The 14,961-nt window shown below is 39.7% G+C and overlaps 1 protein-coding gene across 1 annotated transcript; it reads right to left on the reverse strand.

Moving 5' to 3' along the window:
- Positions 1 to 366: 366 nt before the first annotated feature.
- Positions 367 to 5,902, reverse strand: LOC118272442 (protein extra-macrochaetae). The gene is made up of 2 exons (XM_035588962.2): positions 5,423 to 5,902; positions 367 to 1,594 (listed from the first exon to the last, which is right to left on the reverse strand). The coding sequence occupies exons 1-2, from the start codon at positions 5,804 to 5,806 to the stop codon at positions 1,553 to 1,555; spliced, it is 426 nt and encodes a 141-aa protein (XP_035444855.1). The 5' UTR covers positions 5,807 to 5,902; the 3' UTR covers positions 367 to 1,552.
- Between the last annotated feature and the right edge of the window lie 9,059 nt (positions 5,903 to 14,961).

Genomic DNA, 14,961 nt, shown 5'->3' on the forward strand with positions numbered 1-14,961 from the left:
TTTGCGACCCCTCGGTCAGCAAAGCAGTCAAATGCAATAATTAGATTAATTAATTATATCAATGTTTACTTAATTTTTGTGGTGACTATATTTGTTCCTTCGTAGCCGTAGGAATTGCTACGATATTATTTTGTGATAAAAATATATTGCTTTGCTGTGATTATTTTATTTCCTTAGATTATTTTACTTTATAGGAGATATATCAGGAGGATCTGTTTAATGTAGTTACTTAATTAGTGTTTATCATTTGGATATCAAATAGGTACTAATTATAATGTAGATTTAAAATCATTCGACTTAAGATTCATTAACGAAAGTTTTATCAAATGATGTATCTGTAATTGAATACGGAGGAAATAAAAGAGGTTGTATAGAATTAAGATTTTTTTTATTTTTCTGTTTCATTGTACTGGTACTTAATAAAAATCAGTGCACAATTTATAAAACTAAATAATAAAGGAAAATGTGTGTGAATAAGTTCGTGAAATGCAACCAAAGACTGATACTATTTGTGACACAATGTTGTAAGGTTAGCTGCCTGCGGTCAGATTTATATAAAGTGACAGTGAAACAATCACACTTCGTCCCTCACATCTACCAACAACGCTTAGTATTTTGATCATTATTAACGCACCTCAACTAAAACTATAACAGTCTATTTAAAATTATAATACACCATAAGTAATAATTATGTATATAAAGATAATTAAAGCATCTTCACCTTAAAATCGAAATAAAATCATAAAACGTATCAAATCGATAAATTTTCAGTTAAATTTTATATTCATTTACTTTTATTACATACACTATTTACATATTGTAACGTGCTAAACACAAATCATAAGTTAATAATAGAAAATTTGCGTAAAGCACTCACATAATATATTTTTATTAGAAACAAAATCGCCATGCAAAATCACACTCATGAAATAATAACTTAAAATAATATAATATACGTGGATCGACTTTCAATCGACCCACTTCTTTGATATAAATGGAAGCATTAGTTTTTTAACTAAAAGATACAATACATAATAGTGACATTTTCTAAGAAAAAAAAAGATTTTTACAAAATTGAAAGACTACAGCATTTTGTACGTGAAGTGTTCTGAATAGTATTAAGAATCTATTTGTTACAAAATATATAATCTTTTGACGGACAGGACGTCCAATGGGTGTACCACAAAATCACTCAACATACTTATTTACAAACATGGAAAATTTACATTCATTAGTCTACTAACTATCTAGTAAAGCTTTTTACATAAAACATTATAACAAAACAACCCGCGACGCTCCGGGGCCGCCGGCCGCCGGCGCCGCGGCCGATTGCATTGCAATGCTCAAGTCTTCTGCGTGTAATGCCACAAACAATTACATTAAAGTAGTTTACTGATCCTAACGAGATCGTGCATAGGATATCATCTTCGGAGATGATGTTCACTGGAACTGGAGTCGGGCGCTCCCGTGCCGGCCCGGGGCGACCTCCGTCGCCACTCGAGGTATATAAACATTACCATAACTTATATTGTCTTTCTTAACTTAACACCATTTAGCAAGAGGGCCTGTCCAGCTGATTGTGCTTTTCTGGCGTCTGTAACAAAGAAAACAAATACATCAGTATGATATTGCCAACGGTTTACAATCGGTGTATTGTTTAAGAGTCAATTTGATTTGAGAACAGAAGGAAAGCCCATGTAATCGCTAGCGAGGGTGAAGCTACCAATGATTGCACAGATGCGCGCGCACATGTAACCTACCCCTAACATCTGACACGTTCGCCGCGTAATAATTATGCTATGAAAACTAAAGCTTGTTTAGTAAAGTTATTATAATGTAAGCGATAGGAACAATTTTTATTTATTACGCCCAATAAAGTCTCCCTCGTCGTTTTAGTGTTATTAGTGATTGCGACAAATAGTATCGTGTGGCACATGCGCATCCCGCGCCCGCCCGCGTCCGGCCATCTGTCACCACATATGCGTTCATTTCAACAATGTTTTAATTCATTAGTGCCCGGACAATGGGCCTCCTGTTTGTTTTAATATAATAAGTCAGTAAAGAACAGTTTGTTGGCTAAAACATGGACTAGAAAGTCATAAAACATTTTGGGTGCGTTGAGTGAGACTTTTTCCAGCAGATGGAGGACGGTGGCAATTTCAGTGTGACTTTCCGAGTATCAGCGAGTGTTAGATTACGGCTTCCCGTCCGTGCACATCCGCGACACAGCTGAACGGCCGCACGTGGCCACACCCTATTTACGGACACATACCGAAGGGAGAGCACACATGTCCTGAACGGATCGGGACATTGCGAGTGCGCACACGTGAAATCCCTTTATGAGACGAGTATTGTCGGTCGGATAATGAATAGGTATGTTCAGTGTTCGTCGCATTTATTTAGCTATCCGGCCACCGGCGCCGTCACGTGTGTTCACACGCAGCTGCGAGCGACCGTTACCCGCACAATGCCCTCGATCGATCCGTCGTCGATGGAATCCAAGTGATCGGCGAAATCGCTGCACGTGTGCAGGCGCTGCCGCGCTGGCGAGACATTTCGCGGTGAAGTTGCATTGTCTACTTGCCGACGCTGTGCGGTTTATTAGTTCGGAGAAGCGTAAAGGTGCTCGTAAAACTTTCACGTGCGCGATTTATGCGCGAGGTGCGCGGAGACAAAGATATTCAGAGGAGCGGGAGAGTGTGGGCGTGCAGCCGCGGACACCTGGCGGCTCGTTAGTGTCGCCTGTCGGATGGACCGGCCGAGCCGCCGCGCGCCGCCGCTGCCCCTGCGTGGGCGAACGACGCGCGACGCCTGCTGCTCATATATCGCTTACCTACCTAGTAGGTACCACACCGAGAACACTTGTTTGCACATAATGCAATTATTATTTACTTGGTTTAAATTGGCTTCAGGCGCAAGATAAATATTAATGTTCGATTGCTTAGTTCGTGTCGATTAACAGTAGGGGTCCTTAAATTGGTAACGAAAGGCAACATGCGGGCCAGTAATTGGATGATTAAGTGATATTGACAAACTATACTTTGTAGACTAGTGCCTTTCTCTTGGTAAACGATTGGGAACGAATCATTCATAATGTGTTAGTCTATGAATTTCGTATCTGATATGATTATTATAAATAGGGTTGCTCCCTTTATGTGAATCAAAGAGGGGGTGCCACCGCAGCGGATTACACGCCTAACAATCGTCATTACGGTACTTAGCAGCTTATTATGGTTGAAGTGTAAAGTCAAACAAGAACAAAAGGGCGCATAGGGTAACTAGCTCGATACATACTAAGTTAGAAAACGACAATGAAGGTGGTTTTAGAGAGCAGTATCAAAAGAGCAGAGTGGATTGATCTCACGGCCTTTCGAACGCGGCGGCCGAGCAGCTGCAGGCTACAATTACGGTCGCCGTGGTAGAACGTGGCGTATGCTCGTGACCGGAGGTTTGTGGCACACGGCTCACGATGGCCCACGAGATACCGTCGTGAAATGCCGCCTCACGACCACCACGATGGAGATACAAATACCAGCACGATCGCTCCGAGCCGAGCTATTCTTTCTAAGCGACTAATTTCTTGTTAAGTAGGAAACGATGATCAAGTTGTCCGAGATGAATGTCCTTGTGCGAATGAATATTCTACATTTTGTATTCAAGAATGCGGCCAGATTAGTCGACATTCCAATAATATTGTAGGCGGTATATTAGTAAATATCTGGGGATATCGCGATACTGCCGGCGCCCGACGTTAATTAGTACGTGTTTGTTGTTTCTGTTTTGTTGCTATGTGGTCCATGGAACTCAACTGTTGTAGTTGTTTATAAAAGGATTAAGGATGAGAAGAATGAATACGGGGAAGGTTTTAAGTATAATCGGTACCATCGTTTTGAAACATTACGGAGTTGTTATACCAATGAAGTAAAGACTTAAATTATCTCTTACAATCGTAAAAACGCGAAGTATTGCGCAGTTTAACGATTTATGACGTGAACGTGGTTATACATTAGCCACGCCATTATATGGTGACTCTCAGTGTCGTTCGTCGTGAGTGAGCAAGGTACCGAACCATTGCTCACAGTACAGCTGAATATAATTTAAAATTGTAGTGCATTTGTCGTCTTCTACGTGACACTTGCGTCGCTGTAAATACAGCAGGCACGTTGCGTCTCTTAAATCACGCTTGTTTTGAACATTTCCCTCGGTTCCAACTACTGGCAGTGATTAAAATTTACGTGGCGCGACCAAGTATTAACGAGCGCGCAATGCGCCTGGGGCTCGTAATCGCAAAGCGCACGAATAAATCCTGCGAGATGCACCTGCCGCATGCCGCGCCTCGCGACCAGACAACAGCGCTCAATGCGACCTGCAGCATTTTTAGTAGTCGTACAGCGACCAACGTCTAATTGCGTACGTACGGACGTCGGCGACGGCAACTTTGTTAATGTTCTGTCACGGTAAATGGGAATGACGAAATGGCAATCACACACAGGTGTCAGGCGGAATGTTAAACGACCAAGATAAATATGTGTTGAATATTCAGATTGTGTGTCAGTACACGGTCGTTTACGCGGCGCCGGCGCAGGTGGCCGCGCTTCAAGGCTGAAATTCAAAACAGCAGTCACGCATGCGTGAACAGTGGTTTACACTGAGACTGCTTATTTACCGAAACTATGATTTCATAATGAAACACAGATGATCAGTAAGCCGCGATGTTTATTTAACGATCTTATTTGAAAATAGATAATTAAGGCCGCAATAAATATTCCCAGGCGATTGAAGATAGTTTACGAGACGACAGGTTTACTGATGATTTAACAATCGATATTTTGGCATGTCTAACAGTTTCAAATGGAGCATAGTGTCACCTACAGGTATTAATGGGGGTTTGCAATAATAATCGCGATGGTGATGCGTGCCGGTGTGTTGTGAAACTCTGCATCTCCGCTTTTACCTTCCCGCGCTTGCGAAACACGCAGGTGCGCGCGCGCGCCGCAAAAACACCGACACGACCGATTTCATTTACTTTTTATGCAATAGTAGGTATCTCTCGTACTAACTAGTGCACAGCTACATTATCTCTACTACTGAAAGCCGCTAATAGCCGCCGCGCATGATGTTTGATTTAGCTACATTTGTTATTGTAAGTTAACTTTCTACTTTGGTAAATAACGATTAAGTTAAAGTGTTAGACTGTTAGTTGTTTGTTGCGTTAAACGTTTATTTTAATATACATAGATATTTGGTTTCCGTTTATTTTGAGAGTTTAATTATTAGTATTTACAGCATTGGTTTATTTCGTTTCTACGATGTGGAACTTAGGGGATACTTTAGCGAGCGATTACATGGTAAGTTAAATAGAATTTTGTGAATTAGTTACTACGCGCAATGGATGTTAAGAAGAGTGGAAATAGAAACTTACGGTTGGTGTTCTGTGTTCTTGACTGGGGGCGGTTTTGCGCAGGATGGTATTGGGCGCGGCGCGGGGTCCGAGCGGGCGCCGGTGTGGGCGAGGCTGCGGCGCCGCGCAAGCCGGGCTGGCCAACGCACCTTCGGCGTCAAACTGCTCCATGGCGGGGTGGTTCTCCAGCGCTGACTGGAGATCACAGATGTAGTCGATCACGTGCTGGATCACTTCCAGCTTGGAGATCTTTCTGTTTTTGGGCATGAAGGGCACCAGGTCCTGCAGTTTAGACAGGTACATCTGGATCTCGGCGTTCTCGCCGTCCCGGTGCCGCTGCACACGGCCGCTGGCGATGGCGGGCACGGAGGCGCCGGTCGCGCACACTGCTGTTATCGCTTTCATATTTGTGACTGTCACTTAACACGAACACTGGGTCGGAACAAAACACGAGCGCGTACGTGCGTCGGGCGCGGGTTGCGAGCGAGGAATGAGGAGATGCGCGTAGCGGGCTAGTATTTATGGGCGCTGGTGGGGCGCGGGGCGGCGCCGGGCGGTCCAATGGGCGCGCGGGGCGGGGGCGGGGGCGGCGAAGCCTGATTTTTCCCATGGCGGGCGGTGGGCGCCGCGTCTGCCGCGCTGGGCGGCCCTGAGTAAGGCCGTTGCGCTCGTGACATGCACTTTGTCCTGTCTGTAATCTTGTTTATTTCTGGGTTCTTAATTATTACGATGTTTGTTTGTTTATCTTATATTCTACGTGTGTTACGTAAGATTGGTATTTTGTAGTGCCTTAAAGTTAAAACAAGGACGTTAACTTATCAACAAAACAAATAATGCCACTCCGGACGATTAGTCTCTTGTAAAGAAGTATAACTTGACAAAGTTGACTAATGATATAATTGTATCGATGTATTTTGATAAGCTTCACTTCATTGTTTATTACAATTTTTGAACTTAATTTAATTTTTACAGGAAGTATAATACAATACCACAAAAATACAAACATCTTCGTAAATATAGAGTACTAAGGGTTGTCACATACTCAGATAATACCTACTTGCTCGTACATGAGTAGGTAATATGATTTACCTTTTGACTTTAGATATTCACCAAGTTAAGGGGGGTGTTTATGGCTGTGAGAATATATGAGACGGTGGGGGAGGGGGGAGTAGGCTGCAGGGGTGACGAACAATGGGTGAACGTGAAGGCATCCACTTGTCGCGCTCCCACGGCGACAGGTCCCGGAGGCTGCGCCGGCGCAGAAAAAATCACCTTTGAGATTTGAGACCTTTATTCCTTTCAATTTAAATTGTAGACACATAAATCTATGTTATTGAAATATAATTGTTCTGTTATTTTATAGTTTGTGAGGTGTTAACATTTTAATTTGAATTTAGCACAGTACTTTTCGTAATCTTAATTATGTTTTTTCTTATTAAATATCATTTAGGTAGTAGTAGATATCGCCCAATATTGATTATTATCAAAACTAAATAAAAAAAAAACAACTTAAAATATCAGATTATGCCTCTATAGTAGGTAAAGTAGTAGGACATAAACTTAAAGAATGTCCAAGTTATTTTTTTAACGTAATTCAGATCCTGCTTGACGGGTCACTAAAACACACCGCTATAATTAATCAAAACAGTTTTAATCTGGCAATAACATTTTAAAACGCCATGTGCCAATTATTTTTGTAGTAAAAAAAGTAATGAGCGTGCAATAACTACTTTTTTGAACGTATTATATTGGAGATATTAAATTAAGTTGGATATTTAGTTGATTTTCAAATGTCGACAACCGTTATAAAATCTCAAGAATGAACAAATATTCGTGTAAACTGTTGATACATGTCACTTGTTTATTTAGCGTACGGAATAAATGTTTTTCTTTCTTTAGACGTAAATAATTATGCAAATAAACAATGCAGGAAGTTTTTAATACGCATATAGCGTTCAGTAACAAATCATTCAGACAAAATGTACCTTCTAGATAAAGTTTTTATATTTTAAAATAACAATCATCCGGAAAAAACTTTGGATTTGATTCTTTATGATACTCATCAATCATTAAAAGTAAAAAATGTGTTTTTTTCAGAATTCACTAATAAAATAAAACAGAGAACGTCCACATTAGTTTACGTCGAACTATTTCATCCGTGACATCGTGATTTTTTTACTAAAATTGATGACTTGAAGCCGAGATTGTCACAAAACTGACGTAAACTTTAGGTAATGGACTAAGATTTATGTTTTACTACAAATTAATTAACTTACGGCGCTACTAATGGCTTAGGTATTTATATAACCGCTTTATCGTTTGACCACACAGAGGTCCAAATCGCAATAATAATGGACATAAAAAACGACGCGGCAAAAAGTCACGAGTCACCTTGAAGGCGGGAGTAAGGAACTCAGGTAGTGAATTGCTTCATTTTGAGTTATTTGGACCGGCGTTTAACGTTATAATGTGATTCGATAAATTGGAACGTACGCTGGGACGTGACGAACAGTAAACGTATTGTTGGGATGCTGATGTCCGTTGAAACGAGTCTCGTTTGTTACGGAACTGTTCAAAAGGTGAACTTTATTTTTATTTAATCTCAGTATGATGAACGTTCTGATTTGTTACATTTGAGCAGCTATGGATATGGTTGCGTGTTTTATTAAGTAACTTTCGGTTTCTACGAACCGAAGCGTTCTTTCAAACGACCTTATCATTTCAATAAAATTATAACCATATGAAATTCGTGTTAAGATAATCAATAGCATGTAGACGTGTCGACACGGCTACCTGTGAAATTAGTTGTCGCGACGAAGAAATTTATTTGTGTCGGTGGACGTATTGTGTCCTCACGTTTCGTACTATTGTCCACTGGGCGATGGTCATTTCGCGTGTTGCTACACTCGGCACCTCGCCGTGCAATTGACGGAATATTGTTTTACTTGCACAGGTATCTTTGTAGGATTAAAAAAAAGTTTAAGAAAAAAATCAAGAGCCAGGTTGATTTCGGTCCTGAGCTTTTGGGTTCCATTGGCTTTAGTCCTTTTTTAATCCTGTTAAATATTTTTGTTTTTTAATTTTTCAATACTTGCTTCTGTTTTATTTTATCTTCTTTTGAAATAAATTCTCAAGTGGTGCGAAAAAAGTCTACATTTCAAAGTGCATTTTATAGATTAATATTTTAGAAAGCACTAGTGTGCTTTAAGAATAACAGTTTATTCTAGACACATTTGTTAAGCAGTATGCATGACTGGCTTTGATTTTATACATTTTATGCTTGAATGCGGAACCCAAAATTTGGAGACGATGAAAAAACAGTACAAGAGTACACGGACATAAACACGACGGAGTCCGAAACGATGACAATGCGTAAAATGTTTTTATGGCTGCGTAAATATTAAGTGTCCGACAGCAAAAAAATTCGTCAACAGCCTTTGTTTGCAGGTGTCGCGCATTCTCATGCACCTTCAAATATACAAGTGTGAAATTAGTTGTAACGGAAATGCATGGTCCTATGATGATGTTACTGCAATTCTGCTTTTAAAACTACAATGTTGGCGACACAAAGGTTATTTGTGCTTACAGATTTACTTACCTTTTGATTGAGAAAACAAATAGACTATTGAGGTGGCAACGATATTGTTAATGTTTACCTCCCGGTAAGTTTCTCATGGTATTGCACGTCTTAGAATTTTTAACATAATTGCCTAAAACAGACTCCAGCTCTTCGCATCGCATATAAAAATAAGATTATTTGAATCACTATAAATCAAATAGAATAAGTGTCATTGTAATAATTAAAATTGTTTATTAAAATTATTATTATTGCCAAGTTGGTCCCGATTTTTTTGAAGCCCATGATTGCTAGCCAAATTAAAAGTATTCAAGGATCCAAGACCATGGACAGTAGAAAAAGAACAGAAAGTCAGATATCTGGGTATTTGGAGTTTTATTATCTGTGCGTGTACCTAATGTACTTAAATAAAATTTATCATATCGATAACCGGGGCAACGATACCATGTATCTTTTGCTATTTTTTAATTCAGTCGTCATCATTGAGGCGGATTTATACTTTGTCGATGCATTAAACATGATTATACAGTGGAGCTCCTATGATTATAGAGATTGTTTTTAATTAAATAGTAGACGTGCGATTACAAGAAAATATTATCTAGCAACCTTGGATGCAGCATAGATCCATATAATTGCAAGATAAATAATGAAATGAGTAAATAGAAGATATTGCTGTACATTACTTGAGCATTCTATTTGTTGGATATCATTGTTCATAATGTATGAAGTCTTTCCATTAAGGTCTGTGCATTAGGCCGGGGTCCGGGGTGGAGCGTTTACCCTCGCGCGTGTCGTGGGAGTGCCGGACGCGTGCCGCTCCCATCACGCGATACACCCCGATTGATCAGTGTTATTTGTTACAATATTACTTATATTACTCCACGCATTGTGTACCCGCGGTTAAGTGTTGTTCAAAACAATAGTTCCAAGCGCTTTAAAAGACCCATTTGTTTATGCTCAAAGGTAGGGGTGCGTTCCAATTGTTTGTCATTAAATTCGCATGTTGTTAATTTGTGTTTCGTAGCAGTCGTAGCGTCGTAGCGCTCATAATGTAGTAAGTAAAACAATATGGGAAATTAATTACGTACACAAATGGCAAATAGTTTTTTATTGACTTGATTCTATTAACATAGTTTAGGAATAGATAATGTCAGCTATACTTATCTATGTACGTTGTATCATTAGATAAATTGCAAAGAACGAAACCCAATATCGTAGGCATCGTAGCCAGCGGCCATAATCAGCCCTCAAACAATATTGGCTAGCCGTTATTGTTCCTCGGCGTGTACTTATTGACAGAACAAACAGTTCGATCCGTGCGATACCCTCCGCTCCCACGGGAGGGCGCGAGAAATCCCTTAATTCGGACAGTGCAGGTGCGGGCTCATTACGCGCTTTTCCGGCACGTGGCGGCGCGTGTACTGTGCACATATCGACTTTACTTTTGGGTTGAATGCCTTGCACGCACTTAGAATATTGCTTTGATCGACATAGATTAATGAAACGCTATATATTGGTGCCTGTTATGTAGTAGATAGTCGCTTATATATGTTGTTGTATCGGTAATTCATACTGATTTGTTTAGCCCGTCTTAAGGCAGCGTCATGTCACTTAAGTGTTAAGTGAGGTTTGTTTGAGAATACGAAAATATCTTTCGCCGTGCCTTTTACAAGATACCTACCAACGAAACCTTAACCAACCATTATTTCATACCTGTGATTACCGACCATACAAGTTGTAATGTTTCGAAGTATTTCAAGCATTACATTTCACAGTGACCCAGACCCCTTAGTTCTCACGTTGCGTTAACTGAAGCCTCAAAAATCCGAATAAGGATGGAAAATTCAAAGTTCCGATGGGAAGCGGTGATTTCTCGTGTGAACTGCGTGGCGTGGGAAGGCTGTTTGGCTGGCTCGGGTGGCTCGGGTCACAGGTCGGGATAATTACGAGCGAAGCCGAGCGCTCGCCGGCGTGCGCGCATCTCTACGGGGTGCGACTCACCACCGCCCGATATGGCGTGATTGCTACGTTCATTAAGTATTGTTTGATTTTGTTTTGTGTGTAACTGAAATCTATGGGGGTGTTTCTGTATAGCTACTATACCTAGACCTAGTTTTAGAAATGATTGTTAGTCTTATGTGTCCTTGGACATTTGGACATGTTTAATCACCTGGATTGAAATGGTTGTTTAATGGCTTTCGCAATCTTTACAGAGCTTTTAATCACATGTCAACCAAGGGTTTCTGTAACAACATTTTGACTAAGCTTGCTAAGCAATGTCACCTGGTAGAAGTGAAAAACATTAATTTCCATGTATTGATAGTTACTTCGTGTGTAACTTAGGAGAGAATAATACTTAACATGTTTCTCGATAAACTAACAACATACTTAAAAACTATTAAGCATAGATTAAAGTGGTATGCAGTAATCGTGAGAGTGGGTCTTCCCAAAGTAAATCGCGCCATAATTTAGTTCGGAATACGAGCTTGCAGCCGTGAGACTGGAGGTGTTCCTGTGTGAACCGACCCGTGGGACCTCGAGACGCACCGAGAGGTCACGAACATAGCTTATGAACATGAGTAAAATATACCAAGACTTAATATTGATAATGAGCCACGAGTTACGACTTACAAGCATTCTTTACTTAATGCCTGCTAACACGCGTTTCATCATCCTAGTGTGATGCTCGACAAGACATGAATTAAATCCTGTATCGTTGTATCTACTAATGTCTCCAGTACAAAATAATCTTCTATTAATCTGATTAATCTCTTCTTAACTACAACCCCAATCATGTTTATCATAATCAAACTGCTCTTTTTAAGTTAATGGTTATATCAATTTGATATAGCCGTCGCTTATCAACCCTGTCTGGAGATTAATAACATGGCTGCCATAGTGGGGGGGGTTTATTCGCAATAAGCGTAAAAGGCATTTAATAATGCAGACGTCCGTCCACGTGCGTGCATTGTGAACAAATACCTAGCAATCGTAGTAATGAAGGCGCGGGGGTGCGGGGGTGGTGCAAGGGCGGGGGGGACGCGTGGCGGTCACGTGACAGTTTTACATTACCGCCTGCCGCTCCCGGTGATTTACATTCGGTTTTTGTAACATTTCTACTGATTAAAAGACAATATTAAAAAGTGATAGGGAAAGTTATTGATGGTAGCTATTTTTGGAACTAATTAAAATGGATGTGGGAAACGTAAATTAAGTAATGAAAAAAGGAGTGTTGCAAGAAGTGTTTAGATTCAGGTAGAGCAACTGTTGGCTTGATAGGCGGTCGCAATTTAGTTCTGAACTAATCTAAAAATGCACGATTAGTTACATTTTTCACAAATAGTTGAGGTATTCTATATATTACATGCGTGTGACTTAGATACCTAGACTAGAAATCCCATTGTTCCCACTACAAACGTAACTGTTCGCGAACCATTAAACAAAGAACCCACATTGCGTTGTCAAAACGAAACTCCCACAGATTTATAACAAAAACTGTGTCGATTTTCCCACAATCGTTGTTATAATGAACGCTGGGGATCAAACGGATTGGATCACCCTGAGCGCGTGGACTGACGTCACCCCGCGAATCAAAACCAATTTAACAAAACCTTCCATAACATAGAATGATCCTCTACAATGCCAGAAGAATGAAAGGTCTTGTTAAATTGGTTATTCGCAATGTTCGTATGGGGTGTTTTGACACGGCGTGGGAGCCGCCTCTATTGTGAAGGTACTTAACTCTGATAAAGGAACTATAGGACCATTAGCTGGATTCGTTTTGCTCATTCGATGTCGCTGATGAATGGACATTGGATTATGATACGTAAAGAGATTTCGATAGAGGCACGAAGCTGGAACGAAAGCAAAGCGACTGCGTGAGATTAATGTTCGCGAATATGATAAGTCCATTTGTTATCCTGTAAATGTACGTACATTGAAGTTTATCAAGATAAAATTCCTTCGTTCGATGCCATATACCTATTTGTATTATGTAGGTATAGGCAAAATTAAATAACTATTTTTTTGCGTCAGATTTCACTTTAGATTACGCGTAAAGGTTCTAACAAAACATGCAGAGATTGCTATCAATATTATATTATATTGTTGCGGCAATAAAAAAATCGCAATACAAATCGTCGTGTTCACGAGACTATGGCCCTTGTTGTCGAAACCAATGAGCCGTGGAAAGTATTATTGAAAATTTTCGAGCACCTCTAAATGCGATAATAGAATAGTTGAGACCCGGGGTGAAAGCCAGGTGTATCGGGGTACGATATCTTGATTCACTTATGAGGGTTTTATGAATGTCGGTTTTTTTGGTGAAAGAAACGCCCTTAAACCTTTGGCGTCAATTATTCGTGACCCTAATTGCAGATGATGTGATATGGCCGTATTGTGATGTATTTGACGGCACTATTGCATTATTTGTTCAGCATTTTTTTCTCTTGGCCGCTGCATAAAGCAGTTGTTTGGGGTTTTAACTTTGTTTGCTATTGTTGACTTTCTTAGACGTTACCCACATTGTTGTTACTCATGTTGGTCCATTGAACAGATGTTGCTTACTCAATATTGAGTTTTCAATGCAAAGAGTAAAAAAGATGGAGTAAAAGTAGCATCCGTTCGATTAAACTAGATACTAAACTGCTACTGTAAGTTAATAGTAGATAGAAACGAAGACGATGTTAGTGGAAAAGGGATATAATATAATTTATTTAAAGCGTTAACTATCAAATACATCGTATCTCAGCAGTCTAAGGATGGTAGTAGTAGAAAAGGATAGAAAATGTTATCAAAGTTTAGCTTGAACTGCTGTCATGAATGGAGCACTGGCCACTTTGTACACATCAACTCTTTGTTATGAATGACATCACTGGTACTTCCAAATCATTGAGCCTATAATAGTAAATTGGCCAGCTGAAGATGGGAACTAAAAATAGTGTCTATATACAGCTCTATTCATCAATTGTCGTACTTGTCGTGAGTCATCAGTTCATCTCAATTTTGGCTACAATTAGCTACGATCGTAGCCGTATGACATTAGGCTATTTCTTTCATCTTTAGCGGTCTAAATGTATCTTTATTAGAGATCTACGGTGTGTGTGGTAAAGGTTGCACTTTTCATCATTGAGTTTAATTGAGCACTCGCCTACCGACGGCCTCTTCCAATTTATGTGGTTTATTCGTATTTGCTCAAGTGCAGAAATAAAATTGGACAAAGTGCCTAGACGATAAATTAAATTCTATTTTAGTCACAGACGTAGGAGAAATTAGATATGTTAGTCTAGCAGCTGCGTTAGTTTCGAAAAGGTGTAAAGCGAATTATTGTTTTTATTTTTTCATAAAATTATTGATATTGTAATTTTATAAAACACAAAAATTACTGATATGGTTGAGCATATGCTTCAGACAAGGTGCTGGTGTAGCTCCCCTACAAAATCACCAGCCCAGTTGGTCCGTATGTGAATCGCGTTGCGTTGGTTTTCACACCGCGCGACAAATCGCAGCTGCGACGCGACGGACACTCGCTACAGCTGCGCAGCCGCGTTTGTATGCAAACGCCCTAATAAACTAACACTTTTTATTACTCCGCGCACTATGTGTTATGACCTCGTAGATTACTGCGCTAATCCCGATAGATAAGACACCTCCCATACAAAGTATTGAAGACGTTTTCAAACCATCTGTGAATGTATTGTACGTATGATATTGTAAAAATGTTCCCATGACAATATTAACAATCTTTCTGTTATAAAAATGGCTCATAATTTTAAAAGATATCAAAGCATTATTTACTGATAATGAATGTTTCATAAAAAGTATATGAATGTAGTGTGTACTGCTATGACTAATGAATTGCGCGACAAAGAATGAAGTATTTAATGAATTGCGGTTGAAGAACAATAAAATTATGATCTACTGATCAATGGGGTGTAATAAAGCTTGAATCAGACAACAGATCTAATTTTAATTCACAAAAACG

The sequence above is a fragment of the Spodoptera frugiperda genome, chromosome 4 (assembly GCF_023101765.2).
Source record: "Spodoptera frugiperda isolate SF20-4 chromosome 4, AGI-APGP_CSIRO_Sfru_2.0, whole genome shotgun sequence".
NCBI classification, from domain to species: domain Eukaryota; kingdom Metazoa; phylum Arthropoda; class Insecta; order Lepidoptera; family Noctuidae; genus Spodoptera; species Spodoptera frugiperda.

Bases quoted from the DNA above. Each gene is read 5' to 3' on its own strand.
- LOC118272442 (XM_035588962.2), bottom strand. From the start codon at position 5,806: ATGAAAGCGATAACAGCAGTGTGCGCGACCGGCGCCTCCGTGCCCGCC. The intron at 1,595-5,422 runs GTAAGTTTCTAT...TCTTTGTTACAG, and splicing joins AAGAACACAGAACACCAACC to ACGCCAGAAAAGCACAATCA.